The 18,337-nt window shown below is 42.6% G+C and overlaps 1 protein-coding gene across 1 annotated transcript in view; it reads right to left on the minus strand.

Annotated features, from left to right (window-relative positions):
* Window positions 1-295: 295 nt before the first annotated feature.
* The window catches only part of LOC307241304 (pleckstrin homology domain-containing family G member 4B-like), a 37,931-nt gene continuing 19,889 nt past the window's right edge, over window positions 296-18,337 (minus strand). Inside the window, exons 10-27 of the mRNA XM_080015342.1 lie at window positions 16,389-16,505; window positions 15,036-15,134; window positions 14,775-14,926; window positions 13,752-13,890; window positions 13,396-13,518; window positions 13,118-13,315; window positions 12,095-12,813; window positions 11,104-11,568; window positions 9,713-9,962; window positions 9,146-9,235; window positions 8,407-8,730; window positions 7,693-7,863; window positions 5,946-6,123; window positions 5,490-5,606; window positions 4,129-4,413; window positions 3,106-3,338; window positions 2,363-2,422; window positions 296-2,204 (exon numbers count right to left, since the gene is read on the minus strand). Of these exons, the coding sequence (XP_079871468.1) occupies window positions 2,384-2,422; window positions 3,106-3,338; window positions 4,129-4,413; window positions 5,490-5,606; window positions 5,946-6,123; window positions 7,693-7,863; window positions 8,407-8,730; window positions 9,146-9,235; window positions 9,713-9,962; window positions 11,104-11,568; window positions 12,095-12,813; window positions 13,118-13,315; window positions 13,396-13,518; window positions 13,752-13,890; window positions 14,775-14,926; window positions 15,036-15,134; window positions 16,389-16,505 (3,699 nt within the window). The 3' untranslated portion in view covers window positions 296-2,204; window positions 2,363-2,383. The remainder of the gene's footprint in view (window positions 2,205-2,362; window positions 2,423-3,105; window positions 3,339-4,128; window positions 4,414-5,489; window positions 5,607-5,945; window positions 6,124-7,692; window positions 7,864-8,406; window positions 8,731-9,145; window positions 9,236-9,712; window positions 9,963-11,103; window positions 11,569-12,094; window positions 12,814-13,117; window positions 13,316-13,395; window positions 13,519-13,751; window positions 13,891-14,774; window positions 14,927-15,035; window positions 15,135-16,388; window positions 16,506-18,337) is intronic.

Consider the following 18,337-nt stretch of genomic DNA (forward strand, 5'->3'; position numbering starts at 1 on the left):
GTGGATGTATTCAATTAAAATCTCATTCTAGAGAGTCAGTAAATATAGTTAATAGTCAGTAATGATAATTATCTTTAAATTTGAAGATGACCTGTGCAAGGCAATGTAGAGGTGGGTGCAGAACAAATACGATTCAAAAGTTTGAAGGATCCACTTGAGATCAGATGATCTTATTTCATGATTAACAATAAGAGAGAGAGAGAGAGAGAGAGCAATGAGCCAGACGTTGGATGCTTATAGTTATCTTATTCTGAAACTATTAATACACAGCTGTGAGGCAGCAGCACATGGTAGCATACTCAAAATAGATCATTTTCAAGTGATTTATGGCAATAGGTTGTTCTAACAGAGATGGAAATAGCCAGAAATTAAGTTTATTAGTGTTTTAAAAAAAAAGAAAATAGAAAGAATTATGTTTAATTTTCTTTGACTGTGTACATTAGCAATTCATTATAACACCATTCATGAATACATTTTATTATAAATAATCTTGCTTTACAGACATCTTAATGTTTATGTGCCTTTTCAGTAAAGGTTCACAAGATTATTCAGGGAGAACCTGTACAGTTGTTTGAAATCTTGGTTTAAAAGGTTTCAGGTTTAGGAAAGACAAATACTTACATGCTGTGTCCTGCACTGAAAAGAAAACGAACAGACTGCAAAATGATAAAACACATAAAAAAACCCCAACTTTTTATTTAATAACCTCACCACTGACCACAGCCCTGCAATTCATCCACATTTCGTCATGCCAGTCTGTGGAATAAGGAAGTGTCCCATTCTACATCTTCGTCTGGTTTCACATCCGTCCAGACGAAGACACGAAAGCAGAAGGTCTGTTTTTAAGAGCAAACCGAAAATCAGAACAACGGGGAAAAAACCCCCCACAAATAAAACCGCTGCCCTTGCACGGCAATCATTGCATGATACTTAAGCACGTGTTTGCGTGAAAGAAAGCCAACAAACAAACACAAAGAAGAAATAAAATAAATAAAACTATAACAAATATAAGGAGCAAACTTCCATGTATTAGTGACTTTGAAGAAATAGGAAGATTAGTCATTAGACACTCACACGTTCCACAGATACTGTAATACAATTAAATGCAATAGAACATAATAAAAGTTTCATTACAATGATCAGTTCAAGAAGGTGAAAGACGCTGGTAAATGAACCAGTTTGGAACCAACTTTGGACCCGAAGAATAAGTGGTTTCTGTCCCAACTGTTAATTAAAAGTGGTCGTGAAGCTCAATTACTGAACACTTTTGGATTTGCGACTCTGTACATCGGAAGTGATAACTTATCGACACAGATCCTGAAATCCTTGTCATGCTTTATTTTATTGAAATATCTACATGATGCAAATTGAGGTTTTCCCTCGGTGTCTACTTTAAGAACTATTTAATTCAGCGAAATGCAAAAGGTTGCCAAGAAAAACAGACGTATCAAAATCTACCAAGAATATAAGTCGAAATAGTTGAATTTTAAATAAATGATCTTCTTCGATCCCTGCGTAGCAAGAATTGTGGAGGAGACAAAGCGCAGAGGATCCAACAAGGCAAGAAATAAAATAAAAATAAAAACATGCAAAGATTGAATGAATTTTACACATAAAGATTCATATTCACCCCCAACACATGACTGTGTAATTTACTGGACATTATCAGCCCGTGCTGCATCATATCTTCAGAAATAAACAAAAAAGAAAATCATCCGGGTACTGTTTTGAAGTGGTTTTTGCCAAAATGTCAATAACATTTGACACATTCAGGCATTTTTGCCGTTCTTGGTTTTACAAAGTCAGTTTTGAACAGAACTTAGTGCGTGATGATGAGGACGCCATAGAGATAGACACTTTGATGAAGGGTCATACTTAAATAATTATTTCATGGTGAGGGTTTAAATACTTAAATACTTATTTCTTTCCCTTGAGATCTGGTGACGAAAAAAAAAATCCTTTTTTTGCGATTGTGTTCAATTTTCAAGTCTTGGTGAGTGAAAGGTGGAGCTGCTCGGTGAAGTAGATGTCCTCCACTCCATCTGTTCTGTTCTCTGCTCCAACAGCCTTCAACCTCTGAGTCGATCCATCTCCTCTTTGACCAAAACTGTAGAGGAAGCTGCATCAGTCCGTCTACTCCTCTGCTTCAATCCACGCTTTCATTTTCCAGAAGGTCTGAAGTGTTACTGGAGTCAGTCCTGAATCTGAGAACGGAGGAACAATAATAATTCAGGCTGTCTAAATCAAACATTCATAAATATGATATGGTTGAAAAAACAGATTTTTCAAGTGGTTGTAAAACCAGGAAGATGAAAGGTAAAAAGTGTTCTAACTGGTTACAATGGGGATAGAATCCTTGTACCTTGAACTGGTCATGCAGACGTTAAACTTCTGTCGATTTCCCGATGAAGATTTCAGTTCCCTGTTGTATGAAATGTAAAATACATTTATTACAATGATATCATCTTCAGTGTTACAGCTCATATAAAAGCAAAGGTAAATGCTATAGAATTTGATTCAGCAACATGCGTGTTTGTACACCACATTATTTCACTAAATCAGAGGCAGATAAAATATATAGCTCCCAAATGATATTAGAAATATATGTATAATATATGTATGTAAAATATATATTATAAAGATATGTATAAAATATCATGGGCTCTGTTCCAAGTTGACTGATGTCAGTAAAAATCAAAACACTATATAATCCACTAGAAATGACCAAAATTACACCTTTCACACATCATTCACTGTCAGAGGCAAAATATCTCAACAAGTAAAGCAAGTGCTGCAGATTGTCTTTTTTAAAAATGTATTACTCATTTATACACATAATACACATGAACACCTGAAAATAAACATTTGGGTAAATTCATGTTCTATTTATTGTGACATTATGCAAAGAGATCACAATCAGCTGAGATAATTGCGATCAGGTCATCATTTTGACAGCTTTAGGTGACTGATACATATTTTACTAGGTGTGAAGTACAGAGTTGTGAATAATAAATTAATTAACAATTTGGAATCCAATGATGCCGAATCCACCAATCATGGGACGTGTTTTTGTCTCTAAAACTCAGTATTCACCCGGCATGGTACCTGAGTGGTGGTGAGACTCGGCGGCCGGGGGACGTTGCTGGGCCTCCTTCTGTTCAGTGCCGGTGAACTGTTTATCCTCAGGCTGGGGGTTCGACTCAGCGTTGGGTGGAGTTTGGAGTTTGGGTATGCAAATGAGGAGGAGGAGTCTAACGCCTCTGCATCGATGGCAGAGAGGCAGCTTCGCTCCGAGCTGAAGGGACTGATGCATTCTGGGGAGGACTCAGTGCTGTCCGCTGAGGTGGAGACAATATGCACAGTGAGTACAATATCAATAAATTACTGCCCTTTACAAGTTCATGATCGTAATATCAAACAGACAGCGCTAAATTTCAAAAGAGAAAGATCCTTTAAACATCATTTAAATGTAGGCAGTATTTCAGTGGCCATTTCCAATAAGTAAAATAGTTCATAGTTTTAACTCATTTCCAGTGATGCTTCGGATGGCCTTGGTACCTATTTTGGAATGTTCCTTTTCTAGGTACCTGGAACCAAAAACTTCACTCAATTGAGACAATATTTTTCAACCAGTGGTCCAGGAGGGTACTGCAAGTAGGTCGCCAAATTATTGGCAAACCATAAACACAGACTACATACTATATATATTTATATATTTGTCGGTTGAGTCATTGCATGAGTCACTCTTGGTTAACATTACAATTGAATTTGTTTTTAAACATTATGTGTGTGTATATATATATATCAACATTTTAAAACAATTTTCATTGTATTTTTCATAATGTTTAAATATTAACCAAGAGTGACTCATGCAATGGGTCAACGGACAAAGATAAAGATCCTTCAAAATTATATTTTGTTGTATTTGCAATTTCATTTTATTTTTTCATTCGTCTTCATTTAGATACCCTATGCTGAGCATGTAAAAACTGTATAGTGAATAATGAAATTTTGAAAGAATGAGGCAGACCTGATTGGAACTTAAATATGAACGTTATACTGATTTTTGGATGTTGAGATTTAATGGCAAAAAAAAAAATTGTCAGTGGCGTCAAAAAGAGAACTCACTCTGGACACGGCAGCCTGACGCCCGGCTTTCAGAGTGATGGTGAAGATGGTGTTGACGAAGATGGAGGTTGTTGAGCTCATTATCTGCCAGGGCTTCATGGGTGGAGCAGACGTAGTTGCTCTTCACCCCCTGCGGCTGGCCTCCAGGGAAACCGATGGGGGGCAAGGACCCACGGCCAGAGGAGGAGGACGACTGGCTGATGGTGGTGGAGGCCGTGCTGCCCGAGCCGATGGAGTTAGGCCGTGGGTATTCTACACCCCTGTGTGAACAACACGCCACAGGGACTGACAACACACATAGATAGACATCATCAATAAGAAATGAAAAATATTTGTAAGTAGGGTGACAGGCCTTCTCGTTTAATGAAGCATTGTATTTACAGTGAATTGTGATGTTTTGAGTTACACGGAAAACAAGATTGTTGAGCGACAGCCTTTTTCAGGGATTGGTGCAGATTGTGCATCTTCTGAAGAAGGCTGTAGACCGTTATTGTTATCATAACATGATGGGAAAACAATTAAATAACCTTGTAAATCATAAAATTTGTATCGAATTTTATTACACCATAATCACGTTGAATATTATATATTATCTATCTTGTTTATCTTTTTTATTTACTTCTAAATTATCATCAGTTATTACTTTATTATGTTATTATGTATTACTATTATACTATCAGTGTTTCCAACATATAGAGTTTACTTGGGCGGGGCACACAGGTATAATAAGGGCTTTTTTTATCCGTCCGAGAGAACGACGCCATCCATGATCGATTAACTAGTGGACTCTCAAGTGTTATGTCAGAAGACACGGACAAGGCTCTCTAAATTAGAGAGTTTGTATCGGGTTGAGGGACAGCAGGAAGTGATGCTGCGTTCATGGGAACTCAGAAAACAGTAATTTGTGTTGGAAATGATGCTGAGTTCACAGGAACTCTGAAAACAAATCTGTGTCGGAAGTGATGCTGCATCCCCGGGAACTCTGAAAACTGTAATTCGTGTCATTACATTACATTGCATTTAGCAGACGCTTTTATCCAAAGCGACTTACAATTATTCAAACACCGACGGACGCAGCCATCAGGAGCAATTAGGGATTAAGTGTCTTGCTCAAGGACACTACAGCATGCTAGCAGGAGCCTGGGATCGAACCAGCAACCTTTAGATCACTAGACCACCAGCTCTACCGCCTGAGCTACCACCCCCAGTCAGATTTTGCCCCCAGTCTGCACAGACGTCTCAGAACCCTGTTTACATGAGATATATACATATATAAAGCATAAAACAGAGAACGCCAATGTGCAATGTGATCCTGTTGTGCTTTAAAGAATCATGGATGTGTGTATTGCGTATTCACTTACTTCTCCCTGGGAGGTCGCAGTTCACCGCCCGGTCGCAGATCGCGGCATCACTGTGCTGGATATCCATGAACGGCTTCCGTCCCATTCCCATGAAGACTCGTTCCTGCAGACGGAGCTCTGCAACAGATACCAACATACAGGTACCAAAATACAGTCATAGTTGGTAGTAACTGCATGTGCCGTAACTGGGGTTAAGTAATAGTAAATGTCAATTGTAATGTTAACGATCACATTATCATTTGTTTGATTATTCGAAAGTAGTTGTCTAATTGGTAAGAAACACATGTTATTACAATACCGTACTGAATAATAATAACCCGAAGTATCCCAGAAGTAATCTAAATCTATTCTAACTCGTGTTTGGAAATCCAGTGAGTTATGCAACTAATTCTAAATATTCCCATGAGCTTTATTTCAAAGTAATCTGACCCAACCCTACAACAGCTTCCCCCTCACCTCGGCTGAGGGCAGCCTGCTCCCACAGAATCCTCTCCAGGTCAGTGGTCCAGGCCTTCTTCACCTCCATGCTGAAGGCCTTCAGGGTGTAGGTGTCTGCACTCTTCCTCCTGCGGAACCAGATCTCGAAGCACAGGCCGCTTACTCCAGCGTTATGGGTCATCCCGATGTCACAGGTCTGGAAGGGGTGCGTAAGCAGACAGCGAGTTGATATATAACTGATGGATTCTGAATTAATGGGCAGTAATATTAATACTATGAAGAAACATTGGGGCAGGTTTTGGACACAGGTTTACGTCACAACTATGGATTTGTTCCATCTCTTTTGCAAGCTACACAGCTCTCAGCAGTGGACTCTTTCAGTTCTTATTGAGTATATTCAAAATGAAGAGCTACAGACCAGCAAAAAAAGACTCTGCATTGAAGATACAACAACATGCTGCAAACGTAATCAGTCCACCAACTGAGTCGGACCCAGTGAAAGTTTTGGCATTACTGTGGTTAAAATGGGTATTTTTATTTTATTGAAACCCAAGGTGATGTTTTGACCTGTACATATTCTAAGAAGAAGAAAAGAAGAAGAAGAAGAGTTTTATTCGTCTCACAGGTGCAAATGCACACATGTACACACACACACACACACACACACACACAAACACGCATGCAGGGAGTGGTGACAACCATGAACACACCCACAAACCCACGCAGGGAATGGTGGCTGAAAAAGCCTCTGCATTTTGCCCATCCCAGCTGTCCTTCCTCCTCACTTTGATGGCGCCCATGGACCAATTTACAGGTGTAGATCCATGTCATGGTCAGGGACAGGACAGTGTTCTGAATGTTTTTTATTGGGGTCCTTTTTATATTGGAGGAGACCCATGTGAGCACAGGGAGAACATGCAAACTCCACACAGAAAGGGCCCCAATAGGGAGGTAACCCACTGGAGCACAGTATCACAGTGTCAACAGGCGGAAGTCGAACCCAGGACCTTCTAACTGTGACACACAGTTAGAAGTTAGAAGGTCACTTTAAGTAATCACTTTAAGGAATTTCAAAAACGTTATTGTCATTCCATCCGTATATACTTATTGAGTGGAATTGGGACTAGTTAAGTATGCGCCTAACCTTTGTGTGTTTTGGGGAGAACACAGGAACAACAAAAACATTCAACATTCAACAGTCAACTCCACCCAGAAAGTTCCCAGCCTGTCAGCCAACACAGCAGCCTTTGGGTTTGAATCCCTGAATGCAACAGTGAAAATCCCTGGAGCACTGTGCTACCAATGAGACATGTACTGCAGCCCTGAGAGCTCAACGCACTGCAACTTGAGAAAAGACATGAAAATGAATAAAACATCTTCACCGATTAGACAACATGTGCGCAGCATTTAGAAAACGCGCTGCAAATCCAGACGTGTCGAACGAACTGCGTACCAAAATGCTCTGCAAATTCAAAAAATACAACCACATTAACGGAGTACACAAATGCCAAACCCACAACATAACGGAAGTGAGCAACAGCGGATGCACCGATTTATCTGCAATAAAATATATTAAACAAAATTATTTTGTGTAATTATATATAACGGTAATGTTGTGGCTCAATTCCGTTATCTTGTGACTTTTGACTTTTGCATTTGTGTTTTCCGTTAATGCGATTGTGTTTTTTTAATTTGCAAAGCATTTTGGTTTACATAGAGTAGCAATGGCGGCGGGAAACTCGAAAATGAAGAGAGACCTACAGACCTTGAAGGACTGCTTGTAGACATAAACATCGTTGCCGATCTCGCTCCTCTTGGTTTTGCTGAAGAGGACGAGATGCTCGAAGAGGAAGACGCGACGGATGCATTTCTTCTTCCTGAAGAAGACGGTGAACTCATCCTGGCGAATCAGCTGACCCTGCTCCTTCAAATTCACCTGGAGTGGGAGGAAGGAGAGGAACAGAGGAAAGGCATGTAGATCAAGGGAGAAGGGAGCACTAAACGGGCGAGGAGAAGCGAGGAAAGGAATGGAAAGGAGGAGAAGAAGAAAGGATTGTAAAGGAGGAGAAGAAAGGAAAGCAAATTAAATGAAAGGAAAAGAAACGAAAGGCGATTAGCAGAGAGGAAAGATAGGAAAGGAAATTATAGGAGAAGAAGAAAGGACAGGAAAAGAGGAGGAGAAATGAAAGAAAATGAAATAAGAAGGACAGAAAAGGAGAGGAGGAGAAGAAAAAAGAAATTAAATGAAAGAAAAATAAAGGAAAGGAAATTAAAAGAGAAGAGGAGAAGAAGAAAAGAAAGGAAGAAACTCACAAAAAAGGAAAAGGGGAATGGAAAAGACCAAGGATGAGATAAAAGGAGAGGAAATTCCAATAATTCCCTAAATTAGCTCAACATCAGTGTGAATAACACAATTTATCACCTTAAACAACAGAATTTACATTGTCATTTTCTTTGGTAAAAAAAAAAACCCTCTCACGTCACAGTCCTGGATGGCGTCCATGGTGAGGAGGTCGTTGCCGTGGCGCATCTGGAACTTCACCAGGTCCGCGGCCGCCCGGATCTCAGCCTTCTCCCTCTCCGCGTCACTGCCCGTTGCATCGGACGCGCTCTCGCCCGAGCCACACCCGCACACGCCCGCCTCACTCCCACACATGCCCGCCTCACAGCTGCCGGGCCTGTGGAGGGTTGCGGCCAGCGCCTGCATGTCCTGCAGCAGGAGGCTGTACTTGCTGATCCTCTGAATGGGTCTCAGCAGGTAGGAGGAGAGGTCCATCAGGTCGCCCAGCTCCTGCTGCTTCCTCTGGGACGGACAATGCAGAGCTCCGGTGTGAAACAGCGTTAAGAGCACCGGAAACCTGCATTCCTCTTCCCGACATCGAGATGACCCACAACTACGACAAGTAATACTCTGGCATTCAACATGCTATCTTGTTCCCATTGAAGGGATTTTCAGAATTATTTGTGAGCAGCCAAAAAAAAAGAAAGAAAAAAATGAAAGTAATTTTTTTCTGAATTCCCACAATATAGTGTTAAATGGATGTAAATTAGGAGTGCATAAAGAAAGAACACATGCATTTTTCATTTGAAAGGAAACTTTAAAACATCTAGGTCACATCATTAACACTGCCACTTCCCTTACAACCTTTCCTTCGTGCACTGGCAGGCATGCACGTTTGTCTTTGTTCTCAACATCATCAGTGTGAACAGAGTCAGACCTTGAAGATGTCATGGCGGCGGTGCAGGATTAAGGTGTCGGACTTGGGTTTGTTCTTGCTGTAGAGGGCATACAGTCCAAAACTGTCACTCTGCCAAAAGGAACACAGATTGCAGCATTTAAAATATTTATACCTAAAATTCCCGATAAGGAATCAACTGTCCAAATTAAGGTGGTGGTAAGGGACGGAAAACTAGAAAATGTGCTCTCATGTGAGATCCCAGGCAAACAGTTACTGATCCAGTAACACAATTGGATGGAATCACAAAAAATATGTTTTTAAACGACCTGACCACGTCTTAAAGCGGCTAATGGAATTCAGATGCATATTTTTACAATTATATTAAACTTTAATGTTTAAGGACATGTATTATTCTCTCCAAATGTGCAGACTACTGGGCCAGAATCCAACCAAATCCCTGCTGGCATGAATAAAATATAAAAAAAAAAAACGAAAAAGGAAAAAAAATATATATAGTACAAACAACCAGTGTCTTTAAAAAAAATACAATCCCAAAAAAAAAAAATGCAATCCCATCACCGCAGACGCCCACTCGCTTCCACTCACATGTCTGAGGAAGCAACGGGCCATCAGCGCCGGCTCCCTGCGGCAGGCCTCCAGCTCTGGGAGGAAGCGGTGGCTGTGGAAGTTGTAAAGCTTCTCCAGGTTCCCGAAGATCACGCCCCGCTTGCCCCGCAGGTCCTGGGGGATGTCAGGCCGCTCCAGCAGCGGGTGGTAATGGGTGAGGATGTAGCCCAGCGAGCGCACGTACTCCCTCTCCGTGAACACCAGCTCCTCCATCACACGCTGCAGCCTCCTGGCAAGGAGGCATGTGTAAATATATAGAAAACACACAAAGACAAACTAAGAAAATACAATGCTGATATTTCAACTTGGTGTGTCCATACACTGCTGGTCAGATTCATCAAATTTACACAGGAAACCTTTTAGAAAACTGCATCGGTTTTGTCAGTCCTTATTTTGGGAGTTTTCTTATTTGGGCAGGGCAGATTAAATACTGTTAGATAAGAAACCAGGTTTTCAGAGATTTTAATTGACATGACATTTTAGTGCCGCAAAAAAAAAAAAAAAAAAAAAAGTTCAAAAGAAAATTATTAGAACTACAATTTGGCTGAATCTACAGTATGTCACACAAGAGGAAGAAGAAGAAAAGCTTACACTATTGAAAAATATTGCTTGCTTAGATATGTTCAGTTTTCCAAGACGGATTTTTTGGCTTGCTAAAGCAGATTAGAACACAATACAATCCAATAGCAGGGCTTGGTGGTGATATTGAGAAAAATCTAATAATACAATATTTTCTGACGAATACATGGATATAGATTATTTTATGATATTTTGGGGTGACTATCGGTGCTTTCAGAAGAAATTTACACACAAGAAATATTTGAGAAACAATCAGCAGTAATGTGGATATTATGAGCATTAATTAGAAGTTAGAACAGTCTACAAAGTTAAGAAAACTGCATTACTTTACGCAACCTTAAGCACAACATTTAACTATATCATAATATTACAATAACAAAAATATATACATACAGTATACATGTGTATATATGTATATATACAGTATATGTATATATGTATATATGAATATATATATATATATATACTGTATATATATATATATATACATATGTATATATATGTATATGTATATATGTATATATATATATATGTATATATGTATATTTGTATATCGCCCAGCCCTTTACAACAACACAATACAATGCATATAAAACTATACCTGCACTTCAATGTAGGCTAGAGGAAAAAAGCGCATGAAAGAAGTTGAGTTAAAAGCACTTTTATCTACTTAAATCACTTTACGTTGTAAAGCAACTCCCTCACACTGAACGGAACAGAATCTCTTCCTTAATTCTAAGGCAGAAAAGGCAGAAGGAAAACATAAATAAAATAAGTAATATCCAACTCACAGGGCGTTGCTTGTGCTTTCGTCTGGACTGGCCAGACACAGCGTCCCCTCGCACCGCTGGATGGGGAGGCTGGAGTGCTTGCAGCACGAGGCCCCGTTGGCCCCAGCCACTCCAGCTCCCAAACACGACTCCTGGGAGCAGAAGCTGCCGTGGCGGGAGAGCTGGAACCTCTGGGCTTCCTGGAGGATCCTGCAAGATGGCTGCCCATGGTGGGAGCAGGAAGATGGGGTTGGAACGCGTGGCTCCGGAGGGGGGTTTGGCTCCGGGGTCGTCGTTGTTGTTGGCGGCGGCGACAGGACGGTGGCGCAGGACTCCTCGCTGACGGAGCGTGACCCCAGAACCCGTCCCCATGGAAACCACTGGCAGCCGACGGTGTGAGACCGAGACAGCGCCGAAGCGTCTCTCTCCCTCCTACCTCTCGCATTCATCTCTCTCCTCGTCTCTCGTTCTGTTCTTCTCGCAGGCCTGTCAGAAGAAAAGGAAAGAGGAATGTCTGTTGTGAAGTCACTGCTGGAAATAAAGAGTTTAGTTATCAATCAGAACAATCCCACTCTAATGTCAAAAACAAACAGTTTTCAGTAAAATTCTTCGACAGATATTTAAAAAAAACGGAGCTTTCCAAGCACTACAGAATAATTGTAATTTATCTATTCAAATAATACTGAGATGGCAGTATAATGGTATTCCTGTCAGACAACCCACTTGGGAGTTAAGGTAAATTTAGATTTATTTGAAAATTGCTTGGAATAGTTAAATATTAATAATTCAAGACCAATAATTCAAGAGAAATTGCAATGGCATAGATTGGCAGTGTGTGAAATATGGGAGTGATGAGTTTGAATCCCCAATTGGATAAAATTGGGTCAGAGGTGGATACAGGGAAGGTGGAGGGAGCAGCAACAGTCATTGGTGAAAGGCACTATGTCCTCTGTGTTACAAAGGTTTCCAAGAAATTAAATGAACTAATAAACAAACATTGGACAAACGCTACCTGCCAGGTGAGGCTGGAGGGACCTTTGACCCCTTGTTCGCTCTAGCATCATTGGTGTTTTCAGGATTGAAGTCGGCGTTAGTGCCACTGCTGCCCAGTATGGGCCTTCTCTTTTCTATGTCCACAGTTCCAGAGATGATTCCCTGCCACTGAGGGTGTCGCGGCCCTGGAGTCGACTGCAGTAAACTGTTCTCGCCATCACCTGTCGGATCGTTGGCGCCCTCTTGGGTGACATCGTCCCCTCCGCACCAGAGGTCCGCCTGCTGGCGCTGCAGGAGGGCGGCTTCAACCTCCTGCACCCGCTCTTGGAGCTGCTGCCGGGCTTCCTGGCATCGCAGCCACACAGCGTTCCAAACGCGCATCCCCCTGGCGCCGCGCAGTGTGCTAGCCTGGGTCTTAACCTCCTGGAATCGCTCCAGGTCAAACTGATGGAACCTGCCTTGGTACGACCGCAGCACGGTGATGTCGTAGCCTGTCAGGAGGACGTTGGTGGCAGAGGTTCCTGCTTGGAGGACGTTGGACTGACAGTGCTGGGAGATGCTGTCCACGTTGTCCTGGCTGAGGTGTGGCATCGGTTGGGAGGGGTCGTAGTGGCCTTGTGTTGTGTTTAGGTCGACTGGATAGATGGTCGTGTTGACGTAGTCATGATGTTGAACTGAGGGGTTGCTGCAGGGATTCCCATCCAGATAGTCGATGCATTCTGTCGCCAGTGCCGTAGCCTAAGACACACAGTAGAGGTGGAGGTTGCGGAAAGTATTTTTCGACTCCCTATGTAACTCTTGAGCTTCCTACCTTTGAATTAGCATTAATCTAAGAGTGCAGGATGGTGATGCAAGGCAAAAAAGTCTAAGTTATTTTAGTCAAGAACTTGTAGAACAAAGACAATGAAATTATAAGATCAGAACCAAAATGAGTGACTAATCCATTTTGTCAGGGCCCATCCCCCCTCATGTTTACATCATTGAAGGGAAAGGCCACTCAACATATCTTCAGAATAAAAATTTGATCTGGACCCACGCTGACCTGATCGCAGAAATCGCACACGTCCACCATGATCTGCAGCTCTCCGCAGCACGCGTCCGCCCGGGACAGGAAGTCGTCCAGTCTGGTCCTGAAGCCGCCGACCAGCGTCCCGAATGCCTCGGCCTCTGGGTACAACAGCCCACAGCCTTGGAGCCTCTCCGCCTCCGACACCAAGGACATGGCGTGGTGCTTCCTGTCCTGTGTGTGGAAAGAGAGAGAGGTCATTGTACAAATACAGACAAGGGAAAAAAATCTCAAAATAAAAAGAAAAAACTCACATTGGCCTCTATGAGGAAGGCATTGAAGCTGTTGAGGGTTTGTTCCACTCTTTCTTTACTGTCCTCCACTGACTCTGCCTCCAGCAGGTGGCGCTCTCCCTCTGCATCAAACCACTCTTTTATCTACAGAGAAGGATGGAAAGCAAAGGATGATGTGTCCTTTTTCAGGTGATACAAGTTTGAGATAGGGATGCAAGAATACCATATTTTTTGATTTTTCATTATACACGTTCAAACCAAAACCTGTTGCGAAAGGTATGTTTGAAGCCTAAATGACAAGACTTTCCTTGTATATCCTCTAAATGGACACACTTGGATAAACCAGTTTCATGCTGGTAGAGCAGTCGGTCTTGCACCTGCAGGAGGTGTGCTTCCATCTCTCTGAGGCGGAGCAGGAACTCCAGATGCTCAAGGGATCTGTTGGAGCTCTGCACCAGCATGTGAGCCTGCTCCTCCACGTGGTTATACAGGCTGGTCACCGAGTCCACCGCATCGCTGCACGGCAACGGGAAAGGTCACAGGGTCAGCACTCGGAGAAAAGGTTAGTACACTGACTGTATGAAAACATGGATGTCATGATGTAACGTTGTGATAGACTTGAGGGTCACTTGCTTTAAGATTGTGCAACCAGCGTCTGTGCAGTGGAAAAAGTTGCCACCAGCACATGTGTCATAGAATAGATACATCCTTATAAGTATATGGCCTATGATACTAGCAAATATGGTAAATGGCAACCTGAAGGAAATGTGTTTTGTCCTGTCACTTAATGATCGTGTTGAACTGAAATGAATGACTTTGCTTCAGGATTGTCATGGAAAATGGTCCTATTTATTTAGGAATACAAAACAAATTGTTATACCACAGACAGGAGAGGGCGACAGTGAATCTTACTATCTTTAAGGCTTCACTTTGACATCCTTCCCTCTTAAGTGCGTATCCCCATAGTTATAAACATTTTCAGATGATCACATAGGGATCCATGCTGATTAATCTGAATACATTGCAATATAATTATAACAACAAAAGTTTGTTGATTTAAAAAAAGGCATTTTTGTTACGTTGGTTACCACCTTATACATTACTTATTGAAAAGAGACTGGAAAAAGCAATTCTGCTGGCCAGGATAGTTAGTAGATTTAGATGGACAGTTTAAGAATAAACAATATATTTATAGTGAGGAGGGCAGTAAATTACTTAAACGTCTCATAATGAACATAGTTCAAAATTATCTGGGCCATTGTCATAGTCACAGAACGGTAACATGCCAACATCTTTTACCTCTGAAGACACATTGAGAATAGCTGATGAACTTCATAGAGGAAGAAACACTTTGAGGACAGTTGAGGGGCGTTACCAGGGCAACTGTCATCAGCGTTTACCTGAAGTCGTCGCAGTGGGGGTATTTGAGGTCGCTCTCCCTCCGTAGCCTGGCCAGGATGGCGCCACCTTCCCTCTGCAGACCCACCAGCCGACTGTCCTCCAAGACGTTCCTCATCAGAACCCTCTGGTCCACCATACACTGCTGGACGTGCTGTTGGAAGAGAAGAACGCAGCATTTTACACACCTACACCGGTTACAGGCCACTATGCGACCAAACACACTAAACCAAAGAACAGAGGACAGGGACGCGGGTGAGCACCTGAACAGAGTCGATCTCCTGCGTCTCCTCCATCCTCCTGATGGCTCTCTGCAGCAGGCTGGATGACTCATGAAGATCCGACACAAAGGGTTGGAGTTTCTAGAGTACACAGAGACATAAGCTGCACCTCAAATGGCTTACTAGCGTATTATCCAGTACACCATATAAATGGATCCAAAAATCTGCATAAACTTTTGTATGTGTTTGGTTTTGTTCTACAACAAAATAAAAATAAAAAAATTATGATCTTATTCCATTTAGAATATTTACAATATATTTAGTCTTGGAATCCACACTTGGCAGCCCACTGCCATGGCAGGGTTAATTTTTTTTACTTTGTCGTAGAACAAAGTAAAAAACGTTTTTTGAAAGGTCTCATCTTGCAGGTTAACATATGTAAGTTTGAGCCCTATATCTCAGTAATTAAAAGAGCTCCCAAAATGAGGCTTGCTTCGACAGCCACGGCTTCCTTGGACAGCTTTGGACATGTACTTTTAGAGGAGTGGTATTGTCAATAGGGGGCACCACTTAAAGTGGCATTACATATTCAGGACTTTCAGGACTTTGCAAATTACAAATGTCAATTCTGACAATGCAGGTTTATTCCCCGAACAAATTATCCCCTAGTAACACATGGATGTCGTTTTTCACCCATAAATTACTTTCATTTTCAGGTTTTAAATAATATAACTACTTTACCCATGATACAGTTGCTTCAAGATGCATAACAAAATTTCGCAGAACTGTAGTTTTGTGGTTTCTAGGATTAGGGTTACTGTTAGGGTTTGAAACGTTTATAAATAATTGCGTAAATAATACGCAATGTATTAAATAATACATTTTTGCTCCTGTAGAAGCCACAAGTCTGTATGATGTCAACCTTGTTTTAAATCCAGTTAAATTCTATCTATGAATGAAATTCATAGAGGGTATGACTCTATATCCCTGTTCTCGCCCAACCTTGAATTTAATAAACCATTCAAAAGAGAAAAAGCAAAACCAGTATCCCACTTTTATTTTGTGATAGAACTACATTCAAACCCATGCATTTTAAATTTGAATACGTCAACGGTCCCCCACCCCCACCTCCCCGAGGTGACGTACTTTTGTCAGGATAGGATTAGTTTAGTGTAATTATCTGTGCCCCCCTCCTTACCTGCGCCCCTACCTTTCTAAAGTATGTGAAAATCTCCCCATTCAAATTAATTGGTTTAAAGTTTGTTATGTGTAGCACCAAAGAAATCGGACAATCTTGCTCCAGGACACGATTCAATAGACAAATTTTCACGACAATGCCCACGAAAAAGCGCGAGACCGGGTTGTAGGGGATGACCACACTAATGTCTGTCTCACCTGGTGCAGCTCCAGCCAGTCACAGTGGTTGTAAGACAGCGTCCCCTCCAGGCGGGATGTCAGCTGAGAGACATCCACCACCTTGTTCAAGGCCTTCGTCGAGGTCATCACATCAATCTTTTTCAGTCCAACAAAAGTAACATCAGTAGACAGCATAATGACAAATAAACGGATAATGTCTCTGTCTTTGTTGAAGGATTGTGTTCACTGTACATTTTTATTTATTTAACCTTTATAAAAAGACCATCTGGCCGTGGCGGTGGGAATGGCCTGCTAATCTCCAACACATGGAAATTTAATCCACTGCTGCCTTTAAACAACTTTGCCTCCTTTGAATATCACGCCGTCTTGGTGACTGCTCCGGTGAAAGCCTATGTGGTCGTCATCTACCGTCCACCAGGACAACTAGGTGACTTCCTACATGAGCTTGACACCCTGCTGTCATCAATTCCTGAGCATGAGTGTCCCATGCTCGTCCTCGGAGACCTGACCATCCACTTGGACAGTGCGAGCTCGGCTGACTTCCTGTCTTTGGTTCGCTCGTTCGACCTAAGACAGGTCCCGACTCCACCGACTCACAAGGCTGGCAAAGAGCTTGATCTCATTCTTGCTCGGAGCTGCACCACGGACAACCTAAGGGTCACTCCTCTTCATCTCTCTGACCACTTCTTCATCCACTTCAATGTCCAGCTACCAAAACAACCCCACACCTCCCCACCCATGGTTACTATCCGCCGCAATCTCCGCAACATGTCTCCCACCCACTTCTCCTCTGTGCTCTCCTCTTCTCTTCCACCCCACGGCACTTTCTCCTCTCTGCAGGTTAATGATGCCACTGACTCTCTCTGCTCCACCTTGAGCTCATGTCTGGATAGCCTGTGTCCACTATCCACCAGACCTGCTCGATCTACCCAGTCGCACCCTTGGCTGACTGACACCCTCCGGACAACGCGCACTGACCTCAGAGCAGCCGAGAGGAAATGGCACAAATCCAAAACAATTGAGGATCTTGCAAGCTACCAGACACTGCTGTCCTCCTTCTCTTCCAACATCACTGCTGCCAAGAAGGCCTTCTTCAACGATAGGATCAACGGTGCCACAGACACACGTAAGTTATTCGCCACCTTCAAGTCTCTGCTTTACCCTCCACCACCTCCCCCAGCTACTAACCTCACTGCTGACTGCCTTGCCTCCTTTTTTACTAACAAAGTGGCAGCCATCAGCAGCCAATTCACTAATCAACTTACTCAAAACCTGTCTTCTCCAGCCCTAGGCTCATCGTTCCCTGGTTTCACCCCCCTCGCTGAAAGTGAGGTATCTAAACTACTAACATGTAGCCGTCCTACTACCTGTCTGCTAGATCCGATCCCATCTAACCTCCTTCAAGCCATATCACCGACTATCACCCCGGCAATCACACATATGATTAATTCTTCCCTAACTTCCGGCACTTTCCCTTCCGCTTTCAAAGCGGCTCAGGTCGCACCACTGCTCAAAAAACCCTCACTCGATCCCAATCAAGCAAAAAACTATCGGCCGGTCTCTCTCTTCCCATTCCTTTCCAAAACCTTAGAGAGGGCGGTCTCTAGACAGGTTACAGAGTACCTGTCAAGTAACAACCTTCTTGATACACTTCAATCTGGCTTCAAAAGTGGTCACTCCACCGAAACAGCCCTGTTGTCTGTGACAGAGGCCTTAAAAACTGCTAGAGCTGCTGCCAAATCCTCGGTTCTCATTCTGCTAGACTTATCAGCTGCTTTTGACACTGTCAATCACAGCATACTCCTGTCCATACTCTCAAGTATGGGCATCTCTGGCAGTGCACTTTCCTGGTTCGAATCTTACCTCACCGGGCGCTGTTCAGTGTGACATGGCGAGGCCAGCTGTCTGTGCCTCACCACCTCACCACAGGGGTGCCCCAAGGCTCGGTGCCTCCTCTTTGCCATATA

This window comes from Zeus faber (assembly GCF_960531495.2).
Source record: "Zeus faber genome assembly, chromosome: 15".
Taxonomy (NCBI): domain Eukaryota; kingdom Metazoa; phylum Chordata; class Actinopteri; order Zeiformes; family Zeidae; genus Zeus; species Zeus faber.